The following is a 22735-nucleotide window of genomic DNA, read 5'->3' as shown; positions in this document are numbered from 1 at the left end:
ATACGTGGTATTATTATCTATTTTAACTCATCCCAGAAATTTGAATAATGAGCCTATACCTGACCGAGTAATATGTCTATGAAATATTAGGCTGTATAAATTTACATATGATGTAAGAAAATATACTAAACTTTTCTTCTTGATTTGTTAAAGGTTGTTTTTGTGACATTCAGCGCATATATAACCCTTTGTGATATTTTTTTTAAATTTCCTAGAAGCGTTGTTAAGGTTGAACTATTAAAAATTGAGTACTTGCTTGTTTAATTTTTTAAATTACTCCTCTTGATCCATATTCAAGTTACAAGCCAAAAGAGAAAGAAATACCATGTGTTTTGTAGCAGTTTACACATATGCCGAAGTTTCAAGAGAACACTTCAACCCTTAGCATCATTCCAACTTTTATGGATATATACTCTTTAACCCTTCCATAAATGTATGTAACTCAACTCACTTGTAAGTACATCAACAACAACACAACTACTGTCTCACTCTCACAATAAGGAGCTGGGGGGAAAAGCACATAAAAAACCCACAAAGTATGTCATATTATAGAAGTAAAACATTTGCAAAAAACTGTATAATCATAAAAAAACTCATAATAATTCGCCAAACTAACTCGTGACTGTTTTATTATGATTTTAATTGTGGGAACTTTGTTCCTGCTTTCCCTATGCTCCTCACTTTATGGAGTTATAAAAAGGTTTAATATGCCCATATACATAGACATCAATATAAATTTATTGCAAGGGGTTACTTTTATGTCTACACTCATACAGTTGAGGAAATAAGTATTTGATCCCTTCCTGATTTTGTAACTTTTGCCACCAATAATGGTTTTACTATGGAATTGATGCTCAGAGACAGAATAGGCCACTCTATGACCTTAATGTGATTCTTTTGGAGACACTTTGCTACTTTGGACGTACATTTTGGATCATTGTCATACTGTAAGAAAAAGAGGCTGTGTTCAGTGTTGTAATATTCCTTATTTATTCGGTTCAGTCAAGTTAAGTCTTAGGACCTGTTATATCGGCCTTGGAATTTTTTCATAAAAATATTGATGATTTATTCGGTCATATATGAGATATATATGGACAATATTCCACATATCTTGCAAAAAATATTTATTTTTGCGTGACAATATAATATATAACGAATATATATTATATTTTTACTTAGTTATAAAATATGTAAAATAATATAACACAGTAACTTAAAAAGGAAACCCCATTTAATGACGTGACGATTTACCTTCTTTAAGGTACAGCAAGTGAGATTGGACTAGATGGGACCATACTGAACTGAGCCGCAGCACTGGTTCATAATTAAGATTCGACACAACACAAGATGTCGCCTAAGACTTCTCGGTACATGTCCTCGTCATTATTCCTTTCGATGAGGTGAACTCGTCTTTTTCCATTAGGAGAAAAACACGCTCAAAACATCCACCTCCAAGCTTGAAGGCTGTAATGGTGTTCTTGGGATTATTTTTGGCATTTTTCTTCCTTCAAAGACTTTTTTCATGCTCATATAATGTATTTCACTGTTAATATAAGCCTACCATTAAAATTAAAACCATTCTTTGTTTTGCTAGTGGCAACTTTCAAAATTGGGAAGGGATCATATACTTTTTTCTCTAAAGATTAGTTTTTAGTTTATAGTTTAAAAGCTAGTTATTTTAAATGACTTATACTTTTTTAATTAATAATTTAAATAAAAAGAGATCACTGAATAGTGAGCCTTGTTTTAGCTGGTTATGGAAACAGTTCGAGAATAAATTGAGCTTTAGTATGCATTTTTTTTATTGTATTCTAAAGTTTAGTTTTAGTTCAATATATTAGCTCATAAATGAGAAACATTATCAAGTACATCCTAGCCACAGAGTGAAAAGGTAACAACTTAACGGACAATATAATTATTTTGAGATGTTCAGGATTAAAATGATCAAATCGAAAAATAGATTTAGGAATGTGAAAAAAGAGCCATTCCCGGCGAGCGTCGATTTAGGGGTAGTAAAATGAATCCTTTTTTTAGTAATGGGTATTCTGCGTTATTTAAACGCACACTATCGGTTTACACTAGATTGTGTTGGAAAGCCAAAATTTTGTATACAAATTATTGTACAGTTTTGTAAAGGTTTGAGCTTTCATCAAAGATGGCCACCAACAATGAGAAAATATCCCATATTTTACAGGGCTTCGATAAACGTGAAAAAATAAGTCAAATGACTTAAAATGTGAACATTGTAAAAGATAACAGTTGCAGCCAATCTCACGCATATGTTGGTTTTGTCAATTTTGTTCCAGTAATTCCGATGTCAAAGATGCATCACACTCTGGGAGGTCAATTGTGAAAAATGTTGATGAAAAAGGTGAACTTGTCAAGTCTGACCATCAGGTAAGCATTGTTTTGATTGTTAAATAGATAAAAATTTATTAATACTAACAGATTTATTTTTACTACACCTTAATATTATATTTTAACTTCTAATTTTTCAACTGGAAAAATTGGAAATTTTTATTTAACAATTTGGCATAATATCTCTGATGACAATTTACAAATTTAAAGAAGAATTTTGAATTAACTTTGACCAAAGAGTTAATATACCATTTCTTGATTTCAATATGAAAAGAGGAATCAATAATCCTGATGGCCACTACGCTGAGAGCATTAGTAATTCAACTCATTAATAGTGTATTAGTTAATCGTTTTAGGGAATCTATATTTGATTATCATAAATTGTTTTATTATATGATAAACAAAATGATTTAAAAATTGAAAGTAACTTGAATTCCCTAATATAATAGTAGAAATTCATTGTTTATTCACCAAGTTCCAAGAACTTTACATTGAACCAACCGACTTATTGTTTAGCTTAGTTATACGTGGTTCGTCAACACAAAGGGCACTAGAGTGATTTTTCTCAAAATTGACTCTGAATTACATTAGTTTTCTTCAAGAGTTAACTATTGTGATTAATCCTTTGGAAGTGCCGCAAATTGCACTTAAGGTAGCCAAAAATTCATAGTCATTAAAAAATAATTATAAAAAGGGCATATTGGAGACAAATTAATTTTCATAAATTAAATGAAGGTTCTAAACTCTAGTCAAAATTCTTGGATATCTCATCTTATTTCATAAATTTGAATATAAAGCTATTTATTGAGCAAAATATGTTTATGAAATATTCGGCTCTACTATATTTGAAGTGAAAATTATAAATAGTATTATTTTCATCTTGTTGATTTTAAATCAAGATTGTTTTTGTGTTAATGGATCACATATTTTTAAATACCACCCCTGAATGGAGTAGCCATAAATAAACCCAATTGTTTCGTTCTCCAAATGAACTTTGTACATATGTACTTGAAAAGATATTTATATTGAATGAAAAAAATAAGAAGAAGTTTACTTCTCATAAAACAGTGTCATCCTAGTATTTTTGAAGAGTTATCTTGACATATTGAATGTTTCAATGTTGGCATTTTGTTCATAAATCTTTCAAAAAACAAAATAAACATACATAAACTTCACAATTCAACTTATACAAAAACAAGGAATTGTAAACATGTGGTGCATCACAACAAAATCAATCTTTAAAAAAATTCCCCAATCTATTGTTTTACATATTCTTATATGTATAAGTCTGTTTTTGGTTGTTACCATAAATGAAATCCAAAAAAGTTGTAGAGATCAGTCTAAAATTTGGCAAGTAGACGTATAAAATAATTAAGTATGTTCCTATGATATTTTTTGGTCCTCCAATGTCCTTAAAAGTATATTTTAGACCGAAAAAAAGCCTAATTTCCATTTTATCTTTCTATACCTCTATCCTTCTCTCTGTCTCTTTCTACATCCCTCTCTCTGTCGTTTTCCTCTATCTTCATTATATGTGTCTATTTCCTTTATTCAGCCCTACAACGTAAGCACCCTCTGCGAGTCATATGTATAAACGCATCAATATTTAATGGACTTAATTCAGTAAAATTTATCCTTTACATTCTCATTTCTAGGATGGATTGAAATGCACAGGAATATTAGATATAGCCCAGAACCTTTATTTAATTTGAGGCTTTGTTTAGCTCCAATATTAGCTTCCAAATGTAATTATTGGAGAAATGTTTTACCCCTTGTATTTGCAATTTGCGGTGCCCTTTAAATATTTTTATAAAATTGTAAAATAATTTGATTGAAAAACCAATACAATCCAGGCTCACTTTTGAAAAAATCATGTCAGTTTGTTTTTGTGTTGACGTTCTGCGCATGATATGAATGTTCAATGGATTAAAGAACTCCCTTAACCAACCAATATTATACATAATTTTTTTTTCATTCATGAGTTTTGCAATCCTCAATTTGAGCAGTTTGATAGACAGCAAATAAATAATTATTTAATAGGGAAAACTACAAAATCTTGCTACCAATTTACTATCTGTATAAAATCATTATTTTTTTTAAATATTAACATCAGCAAGAACAGTTAGACAATCATACCAATTTTAAATCAAAATGTCAAAAACCTTCCTATTTGATCAATTTCCAAAATGAATCAAAAATATTTTTTGTTCTTTTAAAAAAACAAGGATTTTTATTTGAATAAAGGATCAGAAAATTATGACCAAACATTTTCATGCAAGGCCTTATAGGCTCAAATATATAATAAAATACATATGTCAATTAAACTATTTTTTTAACGGGAATGTACTGAAATACAATTAATCTGTTGTTAGTTGGCTGATTATTTATTAATTTTCTATTAAATAGAAAATGCAGATTAAAGAAGCCTTGTATATGGTAGATATATTTATAATAGCACTGCATAGTGTCTCACTTAGTTAATTTGACGAATACTCATTCAGCAACAGCATTTAATTGATTACCAAGTAATGGACAAAGTGACGTATTGTCAAATAGTATAGATTTATCCGTGAACCCTTAAAATATTTTTTTGACCATTCTACTACCACTAAATCATTTTCAAATTCTATTACAATGTTTAGAGCCAAATCTCACATATTCCTTACTATTACATAGATAGTCACGGAAGTTTATTTTGAAATAAAGTTATAAATTTTCATATATACATATGATTATGAACTAGAAACACTTGATATATACATACATATTAATGTTTTATTATCTGATCATAAAGTTTAATGACAATAAAATGTTAACCAAAACATGCCTTCCATAAGATCGGACGGAACGATAATGACAAATGATTACTCTATGTGTGTGGTATTTTTATTGTGACAGAAGGTAGGTATGTGTGTGTGAGAAAGAGAGCCTCAGTTGGCAATGTAACTCTAATTGAGAGGGATCATTCTACAGTGTCTTCCACACATTTATTCTCGTCTTCATTTTGCCAAGAAAGGATTTGTTTGAGTCAGATGTGTTTTCATAGCATTGTGGCAAAAATGTTCGTTGACGAAGGCACTTAATCTGATCATAAATAACGAAGTTAGCATTGGCTTTCGGTTATGTATGGAAGGGCTCTGATATTAGGTATATTAGTTGAAGCAATTATCAAAATGATCATAATAATAATCGAATAATTAATATTTATTAATGAATATTATAAATTGATGTAATATTTATGACTGTATCATCAAAATATGCGGGTGGCGTGTGATACTCTACTAGCAACAACTATGTACTTCTTCTCAGTGATATTTACATTCCGATATTGTGATAATATAAAATTATGATATCACAAGCCCAAGGAGAGCTCTCCCCTGCTCTTCTTTCTTTTTCTATCGTCTCTCCCTCTTGTGAAATGAACAACTACATATTTCCACCAATAGAGACTAAAGAAAGTAACTTCATTTGAGTTTCAAAACCTCATACTAGAAGAAGCAGGAGAGAGAGAGAGAGAGAGAGAAGAACCCGGGAGAAGAGGGAGGAGAATATCGGTAAACATACTACATACTTATAGTTGAACATTGTAGAAGGAACGACTAAAGATTTTCTGGAAGAAAGAAAGAAAAAAATAAAGTTAGTTATAGTAGGCCTGATTATTCTTCTTCTTCTATTTATTTCGTTAAAGAAACCGAAAGCGCACACTCTAGGAGCAGCAGCCCACGACTACCCCTCGTATAATACACACACACATATGACTGAAAAATAAAAAGCAGAAATAATAATAAAATAATAAAAATAAAAAATAAAAATGTGTGGTTTCTAGTCTTACTTCATTGTCTATTGGAAACACTATAAGGTAATAAAATCTATTACTAATTGTTATTAATATATTTAGTAGTTATTTATTAGAGGCAACTCAATTTTATTATAGTTATTAAATATATTAATTATGATTTAATTATATAATATAATATAGTATGAAAGAAATTACATTAAACAACAATATATAAGTTTAAAAGTTTATATATAATTTATATTTTTAGAAACTGAAGGAGTAATCTTGTATTTTTTTATGATAGCTTTACGATTATGACAATATATATTTTTATATGCTTAAGTTATTTGTTATTGTATTGTATGAGGTAATGGTTTTGTTCTTAATTGCAAGAATAATTAATTAACAGCAATAGTTTTATTATTTAACTAATTAAGTTTTTTATTACAAAATAAATATTCGGAAATATCGTACGTTATAATAATCAACACAACCTCTTGTATAAGTTAATTTTTCGCTAAGTTTACAATATGTTATCATTCTTATGTCTCATTACTTTTTATTTCACTATTACTTACCCAGTCATTTCAATTAATAACTATTAATTGAAATTATCATTTTTTTCATGTTGATCTATTAAAATTATGCCTTCATTATGGTTTTTACAAGTAATATAACCAATGTGGACATTCGCACATTTCAATGTGCCACGGAATGCTTATAATTAATTAGTATTTTTTAGTATAAAATTCAGTAATTGCACCATTATTATATGAACTATCTAATAAATAATCAATTACTTCATAACTTTAAATTATTCATCTAATTTTTGATTATTGCAACATGTAGAGCTTGCTTATACATACAAGCTATAGATTGTACAAAATTGCAACTTGTACATGAACCACATATATCTTATAATTATTCAATAATCAAATTAAGTTGGATATAAAACAAATCTCACCATAGAAAACCATGGTATAAGGACGCTCCTTATCAAAACCTTTTATTTTATTTAATCAAATGTACCTCAACCAAATCCCCACCATTCATATGAAACAATTTTAATCAGATTCAAATAACAATAAATTTAAATAAAAACATAGTGCCCATTTCATAGGATACGCCTTTGTCTGTTGGGGTGGGGTTTATTTTAAGGTACTTACTTACATTTAAATGTAATATGTATTCACTATTCAGAATGGGTATGCTCAAAAAGAAAAACAACAATAACTAAAAGAAAAAAAAAACAAAAAACCATAAACGTAATTTAAATACAATATATTCAAATTGGTCAGCAGTGTTCTTGGAAAACAAAAATCGTTTCTTAAAAAAAAAAAAAAGAAGTAATTTAAAATTGAGACATTTTAAGGCGGAATTATTGAGATATTTGAGCAATTATTGTTATTTTTTATCATTATCATTATAGCTTCAAGGGATTTTAAGAGTGCAAAACCATGTTGCTATTTTTTTTTTCGTACAAAAAATTTACTCATAGTTTTTATTTTCTTCCTAAAAAAATAACTAATTATTTTTTAAGGTTTTTTTAACGAAAAATTGTGGTTTTTTTTTGTTAAATTAGAAATGATAAGATCTTCATTTATTTTTAAAAGATGATAATTAAATTTATAGCAATATAAATAGGTAAATAATATACTTTTAAAAAATACATAAATTAATTTCATCAAATTCACAATATACCTTGATTAAGATTAACTACTAATTTCTTATGGATAAAAAAATAAATTGATGACATACATATATTATTATTACTAAGTTAAATAAAATATTCAAGTAAAAAATATATGACAATAATTAGAGTAAAAACTTTTTTTAATACAATTTGCAAATTTAAACAACCATATATTTATGTCCTTTATACAAACTATTGAATTATATGTTCAACCAAATTTCATATGTTTTAAAATACATAAAGAGTTATAAACTCAAGCAAAGTTATACTAAATGCTAAAATCAACTTGTATATTTATAATACATTGATTTATGAACAATATTTGAGTAAGAACGAATCCCTTGGGTACGTTTTGTCAGCGTTCATAACTTGGCTTATAAAAATAATTTCTTATTAAATTATAATTATTAATTATTTTCAATATATTAAGTCACAAATAGAATTGATACAAAATTTTGTTATTTGAGATATATTAAAAAGTAAGGAAACTGTGTTTCAACCCATTCAACTCATCATTTTTTGTCCAAATTGAACAAGGGAAGTTATACTACAGAATATTCACAATACGTAGTCTGAGCTACAGTAATATCTTATATACGTGTTTGTTTCGTTCCCTGGACGGAGGTCGCAATTCAAAAAAAGTAGTATTTAAATGCAATTTTTATTTATTTAAAAAAAACTCATATGCTGGAGTACCAGGGGCATCCACAGGGGGTGGGCTGGAGGGTTGGAGTCACCCTGAAATATTTTTTTTATACAGAACACTATATAAAATTATTGCTTTTCAGAAAAAAATTAAATATAAAGAGCCTCGAAAATATTTTTTTTTTCAACTTAAAAAAGCTCATTTTGTCAACTTTAGACTTTTTCTAAAAAAAATTAGACCTAAAAATTTTACCATAAAGTTTTTTTCTATTTTAAAAAAAGGCCACCACAAAATATAATCTTCCGGACACCCCTAGGTACTCGTATTTTAAGTTATTGATGATAATTTAATAACATTGAGTCTGTTTCCTTATTCACATTTAGTCCAATTTGTACATAATTTTATACAAAAAATGAAATGAAATTTATGAATAATTCACATTAGATAATTTTAGGACAAATAAAATTCGGACTGATAAAGTAGTTCTATCAAGGGTTTCAATTTAATGTATTATGTGAAATCCAAATATTCATAACGAAATGACGTTTTATAAACTTTTTTAAAGAAGTATTCTAAAGGACTATCATCTATAAAAAATAAAAATAAAATAATATCTTCATGCAGAGATCATAATGTCATAAATTTGAACGAAATTCAATCTTCACCATCACACATTCCCTGTAATAAATAATAAAAAAGTTAGTAAAATTATCATATTAACATGTTATAAAATGATCACAAATTAAACATCTCTTGTACTATAGTTCCTGCCAATTTCTCTTTATTGTAGATATTTTAATACTTTTTGGCTGAAATGGTCAATTAGTACCTATTGTGGTGTCACGAGCTTATCGTAAAAAATGTATAATTTATTCACATAATCAAATAAATTGAAATAAAACAGGTTTTATAAAGGAGAAAAAACTAAGAGCAACCTAAACATTTATAAAAAATAGCGTATATCTACATTAATTTATGACTTAGGTTGCGCGACACAGTAGCTGCAAAAAGTCTATTTTTTATCTCTTACTACTAGTAAACACGTAATTATAACTCATTCATTTACTTTATGATATTTCCATGTATTAGACTGTCCCGTGTTCGGTTGATGTTTTTTCTCGAACATGAGGACCTTATTACAATATGGGCAATCACCAAAATTGCATTTGAGGAAGTTTGAGGCCTCTCAGGCAATTTGTGCCGTAGAAGTGGTTAATTAAGAGGCAAAAATTCCATTATTTAAAAATTGAAATGACTTGGTCCATACCAAAAATTTCGTGAGAGGCCATACACAGTTTACCAAAGTCCGCATTTCATTGATTAGCATTGCTGAAGTTTAAAATTTATAAAAGGGGGATAAACTTTATTAATCTGCATACTAATGATAAAATATATCTTGAGGGTTAGGGGGTTGGCACACTCATGCCTTCTGCAAAATCCACATGTATATGGTCTTCTGCAGAAAAGTTATTTGTTAAGAAGGGGCCAATATCACCCTGAAAACAGGACAGTTTAATGTATAACATACTTGGAAATGTATGATAAAGTTTGTTGTGCAATATTTTGCTGTGGCATATTAACATTTGTTCTTTATCGACATATTTTGTGACTCCCTTATCGAGTTATTGAATAAATAAGAAGAAGAAATCAAGGGAGGTTGTGTTAGAAAATATATTTAATATTCCGTAAAGTCACGAATATTACCTTACACAGACTACAAGATATTATTATGTACATGGCCATACAATATACTACAGGCAAAATTAGTGCTTAGTTCAACATTTCAGTAACATTTGTATGCTAGTCTTTTTTTAACATTCATAACTTAACTATTATTTTGTATAAGTATATTTTTTAATTAATAATCAATTTATACGTTTCTCCTTTGGTAATCCGATATCCGGAATTTAAAAAGGAAACACGAAATAATAAATAAAAATACAGCATGATAAGTGTGTTCATTATTATATACTAAATTTCGACAGAGACTATGTTCACTCTTGAGGTGCTTTATCTATCATAAAATTAGCTAGAAAATCCGCAATAATCATAAAAATGAACGTAAAAAAGATTGTAAATATTTCATTAAAACAACTGTTTTTATGTATATTTTATTTGCAATCCTTGTCACATTAAAAAAATATATATTTCACATAAAAGATTTTAGTACTTTTTCGTACTCTCTCAAACAACTTTTTGGGGGAGGCTTTATTGATAGGAGGAAAGGGGGGGGGGACGGAATTGATGAAATGCCATTATAAACAATCGGTCATATTGATTATATTTAATCATTTATTACCAACCTCTTCCTCCTCAAAAAATATATTCAAGGTACACAAAAATCTATTGTATTTTGTTTGTTTGAGTGCCTGTAAAAAAATTTATAGTATTTATGAACATACTCTAATGATAGTAAATATTGTTTAAATGGACAGTAGTAAGACTATTTTAGATTTGTATATATGTGGGCCGTCAAAACAAAAGCAAGCTACAATTACTTTTCTTAAACTTCAGTGTACATTACAATTGTCAATTTCTATAAACACATTTTCCTTGGTAACACTTTGGGTGTCCCGTAAATGGATTATTACATTTTTAAATTTGAGAACTTTATAGTTTTTATTTGAAAGGTCATTTCAGAGCCTTTACAAGTATCTTAAATCAAAGAAAGGTTTTAAACAACAGTTACAATTCTGGGGATCTTAATTTATACAATGATAATACTAGATGTATAAAGTAATCAAAAAAATAAATTGGAATTGTCTTCATTTCTAGTTTTTTGTTCACAATAAATATATGTTGTTGAAAACTTTAGGTAAAAACTCGTTTTAAATCGCTTAAAAAAAAGTCCTTAATTTTTAAGTGACGGCTATTTAAAGTAAAAAACTTTTTTTCGTAAAACTTTTACAAACACTTTGGCCTATTTTCAAATTATGAAAATCCGAATTTTCATGTTTTCAAAATAAAAACGTTGATCACTTGAAAGCAGTAATGAAGTATAATAAATCCAACAAATTATTCTCATAAATTAAGCATTTATTTTCGAAATGCATATATTTGACTGTTCTATAGTTAAAATATATTTCATGTTTTTTAATTAGTTAATACTTTTGGTCAAAAGTTGATGACAAAGGTTTATTCTTATTCTTAAAGTATAAATTTTTTGTTTTATTTTGTGCAAGATATAAATGTCTTGATAGTTGACTAGTATCAATTTATATTGATAATTTACGTGTATATACATATTAATAGCAAACATATAACAATAAAATTAAGTTTTTTGACTATTTTTGAATTTAAAAAAAAATCCCAAATTTGGAAAATTGGTTTCTAAAAGGTTAACTAATTGCTGATTATAAATTCATCAAAAAAACCATAAGATTTAGATTTATGGGCACGATGATACTCATAAAATATAAAGCTTTATATGAAGAGTATTTCCCTATTTCTATATAGGTAATAATAATTGATAATAAAAGAAACATCATGATATAAGATATTAACCTAATCATTTTTTCTAATAGATAGACGACAAAAATTGCAATTAAATTTTGAGCAAAGTGGGTGGGGCTATTCTTTAAGGTCTAAAAATATAGGTTTTTTTGGCAATACTGCTATGACTACTGTCCGCAAGTTTATGGACAATTTATGATTTTGATGATGTCCATGTTTGGACATTTTTATAATATGTATATACAAAATGCTTTTTGCCTGATTTATATATGAACATAAAAGTATATATATACAAATATTTTGCAAGATTTCAGGGAGGGTCAATTGATGAATTTATTATGAATTTCAAAAGCGATAGCTTGCAACATATTTCCCAAATTATAAACAATGATAAAGTAGAAAGAGAATCAAACACATTGAAGTACACAAATGAGGCATTATTGCCAAAGAAAGTGTCATGGATGAGTTATAAGTATTTAGACAAAGAAGGCGGAGAGCTTTGCACGGTCTATTTCGAGAGAGAGATTTGCAAAGTATCCAATATTATACGTACATATTACATAGAAAGTCGTGATTTGTCCTACAGTAATTATTTAAAAGAAGCACATGGATTCCTCATGGAAGCTTTCTCCTCCCTTTGATCATTGACAATCTAAAGGTTTCTTCTTTGACTTTGTAACCTGTAAATAAATGATGGTTAGTTGAGAGTAGCTTCTATTTCGAATTGGAGATTCAGTAAAATGATTTATGTATGAGAAATGCCCAGGGATTAATTTGATATTTTATGAGTTGTTTTATTCCTCAATATCTTTGATTTGATGCCTTATATTTGTGTGCAAAGAATGAATGGCGTTCCCTCTTCTTAATTATTATCAATATTTGACAAAAACTTTTTTCTCACCCCCTCTCATACAGATGAGACTAAATGATATTCGCAAAAGATCATAAATATTTAAAGAAAAATACATTCTGTAAGATAAAAAGTTTGTTTGTTAAAGAGGTTTTTTTGGGTGTATTTTATAGGAGAGCAAACTTTATTGATAAATCAAGATTATTTGAGAGTTGTTTAATTAAGTCGTAGCCCTAGTTCTCATCGAAATAGTTCTGGAATCCGTGATTTTGGCGTGTTTCACTAGCAAATGCCAATGTTTTTTTTTTTCTTTTCTTCTTCTTCTCCTTTTGGAGCAACAAAAAAGAAGAAGAAGAAAAGAGCCAAACAACAGCTCACGAAACCTATCCCTCTTGTAGTCAACTTTAGTTTGACTTAAACAACTTCTATGAGCGGAAGGACAGTAGTGATATTGGTTAACGATTGTGTATTATGTGATGTAGCACTGTTTGAAATACCCATTTTTTGCTGTAGAATATTTAGTTATATATTTTTTTAACATGACTAATATTAGGGTTAGTTGAGTTTATTTACGGTTTTAATTCGATTTGTTTCCCTTATAATACTGGCTCAAATTACGAAGTAAATTAATTACACTATATTTTGTTATTTTGTTTAGTTCGTGCTTATGTTTGTAGATATTTGAATTCATCGTGAATAGTGTTATTAGATGATCATGTTTCAAAAGAAGGCTCTTCTAATATATATAACGCTGTTTCATTACTAATAGCGACACTATAAAGCCACATTTTATGTGAATTCCATAGGAATTCACTTAAGATCCTATCCGAGATCATTTGATCTCATTTTCTTATAAGTATAACAGCACAAGGAGACTGATCCTCAGTCCAGCATCAGCCGTAGAAGGCTTCACATCAGCAGAAATTGTTAGTTTTTCTTTACCTTCCTCCTTCTCTCTTCCTTTCAAGTGTTTGAAATTCTCCCGGCCTGCGCTTTTCGGGCCGCTCCTCCTTCTTTTTCTTTTCTTTTCTCAGAGTGTTTTGGCGGAAAATATATATATATTTTTTTAGCGGAGGTTTTTTCAGGATCTGAATAAATACATATTATATATTTAATTCGACTTGAATCATTAAAAGAGTGTTGTTAAATATGTGTTGTTCTTATTTGAAATATTAATAATTGTGTTGTCTAAAATAACAATAATAATCATTATAAAAAATCATGATAACGATCGGTAATAGTCAGTGACTTTAAGGAAAGGTAAGGACTCATTATATGTACCTGAGAAACTAGTAAATATATACTTGGATTTATAATTTTACTTTCAATTATTTAAAAATTTATATATTAATTATTTATTGAATAAAAGATTTAATAATAAGACAGCATTGAATAATTTTGTCAAAGCAATAGAAAAAAATAATTTACAAATTTACTATTGAAAAAACATTTGAAATTTCATTTAACAAATAAATAAAATAATTTTGGAGCTAATTACTGATGATGTTTATATAAATATGATTAAAATATGAGTATTGTATTCACAAATAATATTTATAAATCACTTCTTCTCCAAATTTAGAATGAGGATTATTTTTAAATCAATAAGAAATTAAAGGTATTGACAAGTTTTAATTTTACTTAAACTTAATAAATGAATACTTTAGTTTCGTCAATATATAATTTGTAATTACTACTAGTTTATAATTTAGTATTTAGAAAAGTAAAATAATAAGAAATTAATTACAATATTTAATTCATATATATAATTTTCTGAAATTTGGAATTAATATTTCTAAACAGTAAATAAAAAATAAATCAATCGACAAATTTAATTTATATTTAAATATATAATTTTTATGTACTACAAGCTATACAAAATTAAGAATTAAAATATTTTGGAAACGGTAATTAATAACTATTCTCCATTGACAAATTAAAATCAAATTTAGTTTATTAATTATCCATACCGAATATTTTATGTTTTCAATATCTACATTTAGTTTTTTTGCAATTCTACGTTTAAATAATATCCCTAATTGACAATTCCTAATTTTATAATAGTACACAAATATCTTACCTTAGATCTTTTTGATATATATTAAATGTTTTTAAACTCAAACAACTGTCTTTCAAATGTTGATGTGAACACTATGAGATGGTAAGCAGAAATGGCAAAAAGGTTTGTTGCTTCATGCTTCAGCCTTAAAAATAGTAATGATAATAATGTTTTTGTTATTTTTCTTCAAAGTTATCAATTTTTACAACCCTTTTAAAGTATATAGTAAAAAGTAAAAAAAAATTGATCTTTTTACAATGGCTTGTCTCGTTTCGTTGTTGTTGCTTGCCTTTTTCTTTGAAGGAAAAAGGATAAGAGTTATAAAATTGTAAAAAAACAACAACTATTTTTATGATTGCAGTTTTTTTACAATGGCTTGGACCAACAAATAAGGTTTGTGTCGTTCATAGTTGTATTTGTGAGATCTTGTTCGTCTTGGGAGGACAAAGTAGTTTGGGAGATGTATTTTAAAGTTATTTTAGTATGTTTTGCCTTTTGAAACATACGGACAAAGTCCTATCATTTTGCTAATCTTCAAATGAAGAAAAACAAAGATTCATAAATATTGTGTAGAGCATTCATAATTAGGGCTGTGACAAATGAGTAAATTTTTCGTGAGTGTAAATTAAAGAAGAATGTAAATGTTCACTATAATAAGAGTTAAAGTGCTCCTTGCTTGCAATACCTTTGAATTTTAAAAATAGGGGGAAATAATTTAATAAAAGATAATACTTTTTTATGCAAATGTAATATTGAGATAATTATTAATTATTTACATCAGATTATACGTGTCAAAAGAAGAGCATTATTCTATTCATAAATGACCCTATAAATCTGTAATAAAACCCCCCTCCCCCTTTTGCAATGCTTTGACGCAATTTTTATGGTTTTCCCTATTTTTGTGGGTCAAAGGATTCTCCTACAAGAATAAAATACTTTGAGTTACTAGTTTTTTTGTGTAAAAGTGCATTTCTTCTGCTGCTCCTAATAAAAGGGGAAAAATAATAAAAATTTGTTAAAATGGTGTGTTTACATATTTAATAAAATATTATCTACTAAATGCACTTAGAAAGAAGAAGTACCAACAATAATAATAAAATTAAGCCATTAGCGCCTAAATATGGCCGATTATTATTGTTTTATTTATTGTTATTGCTAGTATAATGGCGGTAGCGGATAGGAGAAAGAAAGAGAGAGAGAGGGAAATAAATAGCCCTGTAGCGAGCATTCCACTTTTCTCCTATCGTGTACGCGTTTCAGTTTTTCCTTTAATGTGTTTGTAGTTCAAGGAATGCTCGCTAGAGGGGAAGGAAGGAATTTCCTCCTTTTCTTACAAATTATAATAACATTCTGTATATTACATATGATGCGACTATTGATATAATGATTTCAGACTTCTTTTTATAGATCCCTGGCTTCCCTATTACTACTACGAATCATTCACCAAAGAACCTTACTCTCCAAAATCGCTGAGAAGCACGGATTTGAAGAAGCCTTCTGATTGGATTCATGGTAAGTAAGAGCCACGACAACATTTTTTATATTATTCAACAACAACAACAAATAATAATAATAAAATTATTCTTATTTTCCAAGAAAGATCGCACGCGCGGCCAAGGAGATGCGCGTGCGCTTAATTTTGCTTTGATATTTTTTTATGCAGTAGGCAAAAAAATTACCCTATTTTGAGCGCACTCTTTTTTTTCAATTTTTTTTTTTTTTTTTTTTTTTTTTTGATAGAAGTTAGAATATTTCTTGCAAAACGTCCAACAGTGAATTGTAAAACTGTGAATAGAGTGAATGTCAACAACAACACAAATTTAGGTGTTTTTTTTTTGTCTCTTTAATATCCTCATCAGTTAACAATTTTTTGTACCTTCACCAAGTACTTTATAGCTTATAAGTAGTTATAAAGGGTTAAAAGTGAACGAAAGGCAATTCAAATTGAAAAGTTGGCAGAGGACAATAATCATTCCTTTTTATTTTTTTTTTTCATCTTCCTTTGCCGGGGACTTTGTCCACCTATACAATATCCTCATCAACACCCAAATTTATCATCAAGGAATGAGGTGTTGTTCTTGAAGGAGATCATAAAATAAGGAGAATAAAGGAAAAGTCAGAGATCATAAAAAAAAGTAAAGGAAATTTTTTATGACTTGACACAAAAGAAGAAAAAGAAGAAAGAACCTTCTTTTGATTTGTTGTTGTTGACATATTTACATATGTTGTTGCGGTTATTGCTATGTTATCTATTTGATTTTTGACTTTATTCAGCTTTTTGTTTTGTTAAGTGCCCTTGTCGTCTCAGCTCCCTGGACATTTTGAACGCAAGAACCTTCTTCTGAATCAGCAACATCCTTGTTCATCTCCTTCTTAGAAATACATAAAAAAATATCTGTGATCAGTGCTCCTGGACAATATGATGAATACATATTTTGAACAGAGTGGATTTTATGGCCAAGCAGCCGGTGGTCCAGACCAGGCCTATCGTTTCCCCCTCGGCTTGGCCGGTATGGGAGTATCTCCCTACGCTCAACATCAGCCACCCCGTCCGACTCCCCCACAAGAGTCCTATGATGGAGGAACAGCTTCAGCACCTGGACCAGGAGGAGCTTCACCAAAGGCATTGTACAGTCCACTTGGAAGTGGTGGAGGCGGATCCTCAGATCCTGCTCCAACCTCCTCCTACGTCAAATCTTCATCCACATCCTCTGGAAGCAATAACAATTCAGACTGTTCTGCCATCGTGTCATCTGGAGGAGCTTCAAATCCCGGAGGAAGTGGAGGAAAGGATGGGACTCCGAATAATGGCTATGGTGGACTTAAAGAAGCAAATTGGGCAACCTCTGGCTCAACCCCTGTTAGACCCTCTGCATGTACTCCAGATATGTCAAGATATACTCCAAGTGCCGCTGATGCAGCTGCGGCACGGGATAGATGGATGAACTCCTGTAGTAGTCTTTCGAGTGCTGCAAGTCAAGTCGCAGCCTCACAGCCTCAATTACAACAAGCAGCCTCTGCTAATCATACATTTTATCCATGGATGGCAATTGCAGGTAAGAAAGTCAAATTAACTCCCCTAAAAATACCTATTCCTATATAAAAAGATATATAAAGTAAAAAGTCGTTAATAAGAGGAGAGAACCAAGGGTCATTCATCAATGAGAGAAGGAAAGAGAGAGAGAGGAAAAAAAAAGCAATAAATGAGATTAGTTTTTCTTCTTTTTCTTGTTCCATGGGTATCCTTGTGAGGCAAGGAAGAAGCAACAGTTTCCCTCTTTCTTCTTCTTCTCCTCCGCCTACCTCATTTTTAAGGGTACACACACAATCATACTTGCATATAACAGCACTTTCTTCATTTCATTCCTTTCAAAGCCATTCATCTTTTAAAGACTTGACAGAAAATATTGCTATTTTTTTGAATGTACATATATAGTTCAAAGGAGAAAATAACTTATTTTACCCCCAAAAAAAACAATTTAAAGCCACATGTTGAGGATAGAAGAGACCAGCTGGATTCCATTGCATTTTTAATAATATCATCATGAGCTATGCATTTATATGTATATATGCAAGCCCATCATGATGATATCATACACCCCCCCCCCATCCTCATCAAAGCCCCCCTTTTCTCACTCTAATAAGCCCTACTACTCCCCTTTCGATGTAACTGCAGTTTTTTTATTTAATGTCTTTTCGTATATAATATTCATGACGACTTTAATGCGTTATCAGCTCCATTAAACCGTTTATGACAATACCTACTAGTACAGTACACAATGGAAGTATGTAAGGCTATGTGGGTACAGGATAAAGAGAAAAAGAAGAATAAGGTGAGACGGGAGGGGGGGGGATATCATAGATTTCCATTTTTGACAATTTTAATGACTTTTTAAAGGGAGTTCCATAAAATAAGTAGTGTATACTATGTAATAAATATTGTTGTTAACAAAAACTACATATATCTATAGAAGGAAATTCCCGCCAAAAGAGAATAATCACCTTCTATAATGATGCGTCAGACCTAGTGTTGAAGGAATTATGTTTCATCTGTTTTGTTATATATACGATTGTATGTACAGCATTTTATGGCGGATTCTCTCATCATCAATGACTTAGCTAGTTAAAGAGGCAAACATTTAACTGTTTAACTTTTGTTAAAGAGTTATTATCATTACTATAATTAGAGATGTGAAAATTCTCAAAATCTTTGTAAGCATAAATCAAAAATACATAATTAGTGACAAGTATACAATTCCAGTTCTATTTTTTATCATCATCAAAACTCTCTTAACAGTAATGCAAAAAGTAAATATGACTTGTATCAAAATCCAAATAACAATATATTTTTCAGTTATATCAATTTCTGCTATCATGGAAATTATTTAACGGTAATGTAAAAACGTAATTAGTTTCTACAAGAAGGGTATATGTAGATATCCTATAAGCATTTTGATTTGGGGGAAGGTATGGTTAGAAATGTTTAAGTTGTTGCTAATGTCAATCCAAATGTATATTTTAATAAGAGTCGTGAAAATTTAAAAGTATGTTTTGGTTACTTTAAGAAACAATACATTTGAGGTTTGACTTTTATTGAAGTGAATGAGCTGGCCCATAATTACAATCTGGCTCTTTGATTTTATTCTGTCAACAACTAGTTATTGAACATAAGTAATAAGCAATAATGATAATAGAATTAATCAAAGTGCAAGCACTAATTGTTCTGTTTCTTTCCTTTCTTAAAATTTACTCTATTTCAACATTCCTCGCAACCCTAACCAGAAATTGATCCTATAAAAAATTTAAGGATCTTTCCTTGTTGCTAATACGTTTGAATGGACAAATAGGGGATGAATAATTAATAATATGAAACCTAAAGTATTTAGGTTACGAATCTATACATCCAAATATTCAGTTATTTTGGCTCAAAAGAATTTCGACCCTTTTAAAATCTCTAATTATTAAAGTATTATAATTAGCAGTTTATAAATATGTGCAAACTATTATATTATTTAGTGGCATGACGAAAGGGGTCGAATAATATGTATTTTTTCATTCTTAAACTGACTTTCCTTGCCTTCTTTCTTGAGTTGACAAGAACAACATCTTTAAAAAAAAGATTTAAGAAGAAAAGAAAGGCATAAGAAACATTATATAAAGAATAATTTTTTGTTACTGCTTAAGAGCAAAACTTTGACATGACTTAGATTTATTTGACAAAGAAATAGGGAAAAAGTTACTGACAACAAGATGCAGCCTTACTGCGATCAAAATATTCTAATTCTGTTTTGAAATAAAAGTACATTCTGGGTAAACAAACATAGGAACGAGTTGATACAAAAAAATATTAGATGGAAAAATCTTCTACTTTTAAAAAAATATATATTATTTTAATTCTTATGAGGTGCATCAATATAAAGACAATCTTGAACAAAAATAAAGAAAAAGATAAATCCCAATTTATTTCATAGATAATTTTAAGTAGATTTTTTAAAGTAGGTTTTGTATTCAAATTTGTGGGATGAGTAGTGGAACTACACAAGTGTTTTAGCTATGGCTTGGAACATTTTTATTTATTTAAGAGGCTTATATTGACCCCGATATAAGCCCCTTTTATATATAAACAATCAATTTATCTTTCCTTTAATATAATCCACTCTCAGTTTCGAGAAAAGTTATTCTTGCTTGCTTTTGTGTTGAGGAAACATATGTCCATATATATATAAAGAGAAAATTTGTCAAAAACGAGTTGTTCCATTTAAAATACAAATAAGATAATTTATTAGTTTTTGAACTTGATCTCTTTCTCTCTTTCTTGATCCATCAATGAATGCTACTGATTTTTATTTCATTGTTTGAGTGTTTTCATCAGGTCAAAGATGTGCTAATGTTATTTTATAGTATCAAACAAGTTTATGTATGTACAATGTAACAAGATAGAGGTCGTCTGGTGAAATTGTCACTTGATTTATGCTTCTAATTAAGTTAGCTGTTGTGTTTTATATTATTATGTATTCATGAGAGATATTTTTATTTTTTTGCTCTCTTCTTGAATGAACAATAAATTATCCAAGTAATTATTTATTTCGTGTGTATGTTGATATATATATATAAAAGAGTTGATGAAGCTAGTAGGAGTTCTCTTCTTAAATCATGTCCTTAGATAATGATTTATGTTATTTATGGCCATTTATGACGCATTCCCATTTGTTTATTATTACATACATTTTTTGTTTGTGCCCTTATTAATGCCTTTTTCCCCTTCTTTTTCCTTCTTTTTTCTCTTCCAGGTGGGACCCATTTGTTCACAGGGGCAAACGGATTGAGGCGCCGAGGGCGTCAAACCTACACCCGCTATCAAACTTTGGAACTGGAAAAGGAATTTCACACCAATCACTACCTCACTCGTAGAAGACGGATAGAGATGGCTCATCAGCTCTGTCTAACAGAGAGGCAGATTAAAATCTGGTTTCAGAATCGACGAATGAAACTCAAAAAGGAAATCCAGGCCATTAAAGAACTTAACGAACAGGAGAAACAAGCACAGGCCGTCAAACAGCAACAACAAATAGTGCATCATCACGATGATGGGCGCTAAATAGTTGCGAATATGTAGAGGATGGATGGAATGAAGCCGCACCAATAAGTAGCCGAAACTCTTTATTTACTCACATTATATATGAATGTTGATAGACAAACTACAGAGAAAAAAAGATATACGTAACAAGAACACAAGAACAATTATATTATGAAAGTAAAAAAAAAAAAAAAAATATTATACAATGAATAGTTGATTTCAGTTGAACTCTTTGAATAGAAAGCTTAATGTTATTAAATTATGAGGACTATTGATGAACGAAAGAAACGTATATATGTTGACAATACCAACTGGTTATTCATAAAACCATTTATACGTAAAATAAAACAACACAACAGGAATGTAAGAAAATGAAAAAAAAAAATCCAGTAGGGAACGACGAACAAATCTCTCTCAATCTCTTCAAAATATACAATTATAATTCACATAACATAAATACCAAAACACTTGTCTTTATTTTTATAAATTTAATGAATATATCTATATATATACATAAATATCTATATCTACATTATTAAATAATCATTTACATTTTTTTAATTATTATTATAATTCGTATTGAATTATTAATTAATTCAATATGACAATAATTTAAAGATTAAATATAACAAAAAAAAAAATGTTTAGAGTAGTTTCTCGAATTGTTAATGATTCTCCTTTTAGCTGCCTCAGACCTAAAGGTGTTTTTTTGAAAGGAAAAACTCTTTCAAAACAAGACTGATGAATCGTTTATGTGCAAAAATCTTATAAAAACCTTCAAGAAACTCTCTGAAACGTAAAAAAAAAAAAAAAACAATCTTTAAAATATTTTCAAAATACGTAATTTTTTTTATTATTCGTAAAATTAGTTAAGGAATTTTCAATCATCGTGTTGTTTACTTTATATTACAATTATACTGATTATTGTACCCCCCCCCTGAATCCCCCGACCCCCCTTTTTTATTACATTATTATTAATTATTTTGTTTTATCTTCTTCTTATTCTACTTCTTATTCTTCCCATCATAGAGAAACAAACAGTAACCTAGTCAATCAAGTCTCACAATGATTGGGTTTTGACTTTATACGTAATATATATTCAACAAATAAAGTATATTAAAAACACTTTTAAACAAGCTTTACCTTTTTTTTTTTTTTTTTTTTTGAGTTTCCCTACTTTTAATTATTATTATAATAAATCACTCTCACCAATACATACGTAATTACTTAATGAATCTACCACTTTTGGCTCCCCATTTTTTTGTTAGCCCCATTCTCTTATTCCCCATCTTCTTCTTGTGAATTCATCAAATCTTATTTA

The 22735-nt window shown here is 29.0% G+C and overlaps 1 protein-coding gene and 1 long non-coding RNA gene across 8 annotated transcripts; one reads left to right on the top strand and one right to left on the bottom strand.

Annotated features, from left to right (window-relative positions):
* Window positions 1–5925: 5925 nt before the first annotated feature.
* On the top strand, window positions 5926–21799 carry Ubx (Ultrabithorax). Of its 6 annotated transcripts, none has more exons than XM_040714812.2 (4): window positions 5926–6217; window positions 16245–16349; window positions 17129–17893; window positions 21128–21799. In XM_040714812.2, the coding sequence occupies exons 3-4, from the start codon at window positions 17257–17259 to the stop codon at window positions 21433–21435; spliced, it is 945 nt and encodes a 314-aa protein (XP_040570746.1). In that variant the 5' UTR covers window positions 5926–6217; window positions 16245–16349; window positions 17129–17256; the 3' UTR covers window positions 21436–21799. The 6 variants fall into 6 exon arrangements, with proteins under 6 accessions (XP_040570746.1, XP_071745322.1, XP_071745321.1 ...); XM_071889221.1 differs by having other exon boundaries at window positions 6076–6217; window positions 17112–17893; XM_071889220.1 differs by lacking the exon at window positions 5926–6217 and adding an exon at window positions 13185–13332 and having other exon boundaries at window positions 17112–17893.
* Window positions 11491–13697, bottom strand: LOC121119960 (uncharacterized). Of its 2 annotated transcripts, none has more exons than XR_011780622.1 (2): window positions 13413–13697; window positions 11491–12608 (listed from the first exon to the last, which is right to left on the bottom strand). It is a non-coding gene; the product is annotated as an uncharacterized lncRNA (long non-coding RNA). The 2 variants fall into 2 exon arrangements; XR_005864889.2 differs by having other exon boundaries at window positions 13352–13677.
* Window positions 21800–22735: the final 936 nt, after the last annotated feature.

Source organism: Lepeophtheirus salmonis, chromosome 6, assembly GCF_016086655.4.
Source record: "Lepeophtheirus salmonis chromosome 6, UVic_Lsal_1.4, whole genome shotgun sequence".
Taxonomy (NCBI): Eukaryota; Metazoa; Arthropoda; class Copepoda; order Siphonostomatoida; family Caligidae; genus Lepeophtheirus; species Lepeophtheirus salmonis.
The sequence above is the reverse complement of the archived record's forward strand: the minus strand, read 5'-3'. Positions and strand labels throughout refer to the sequence as shown.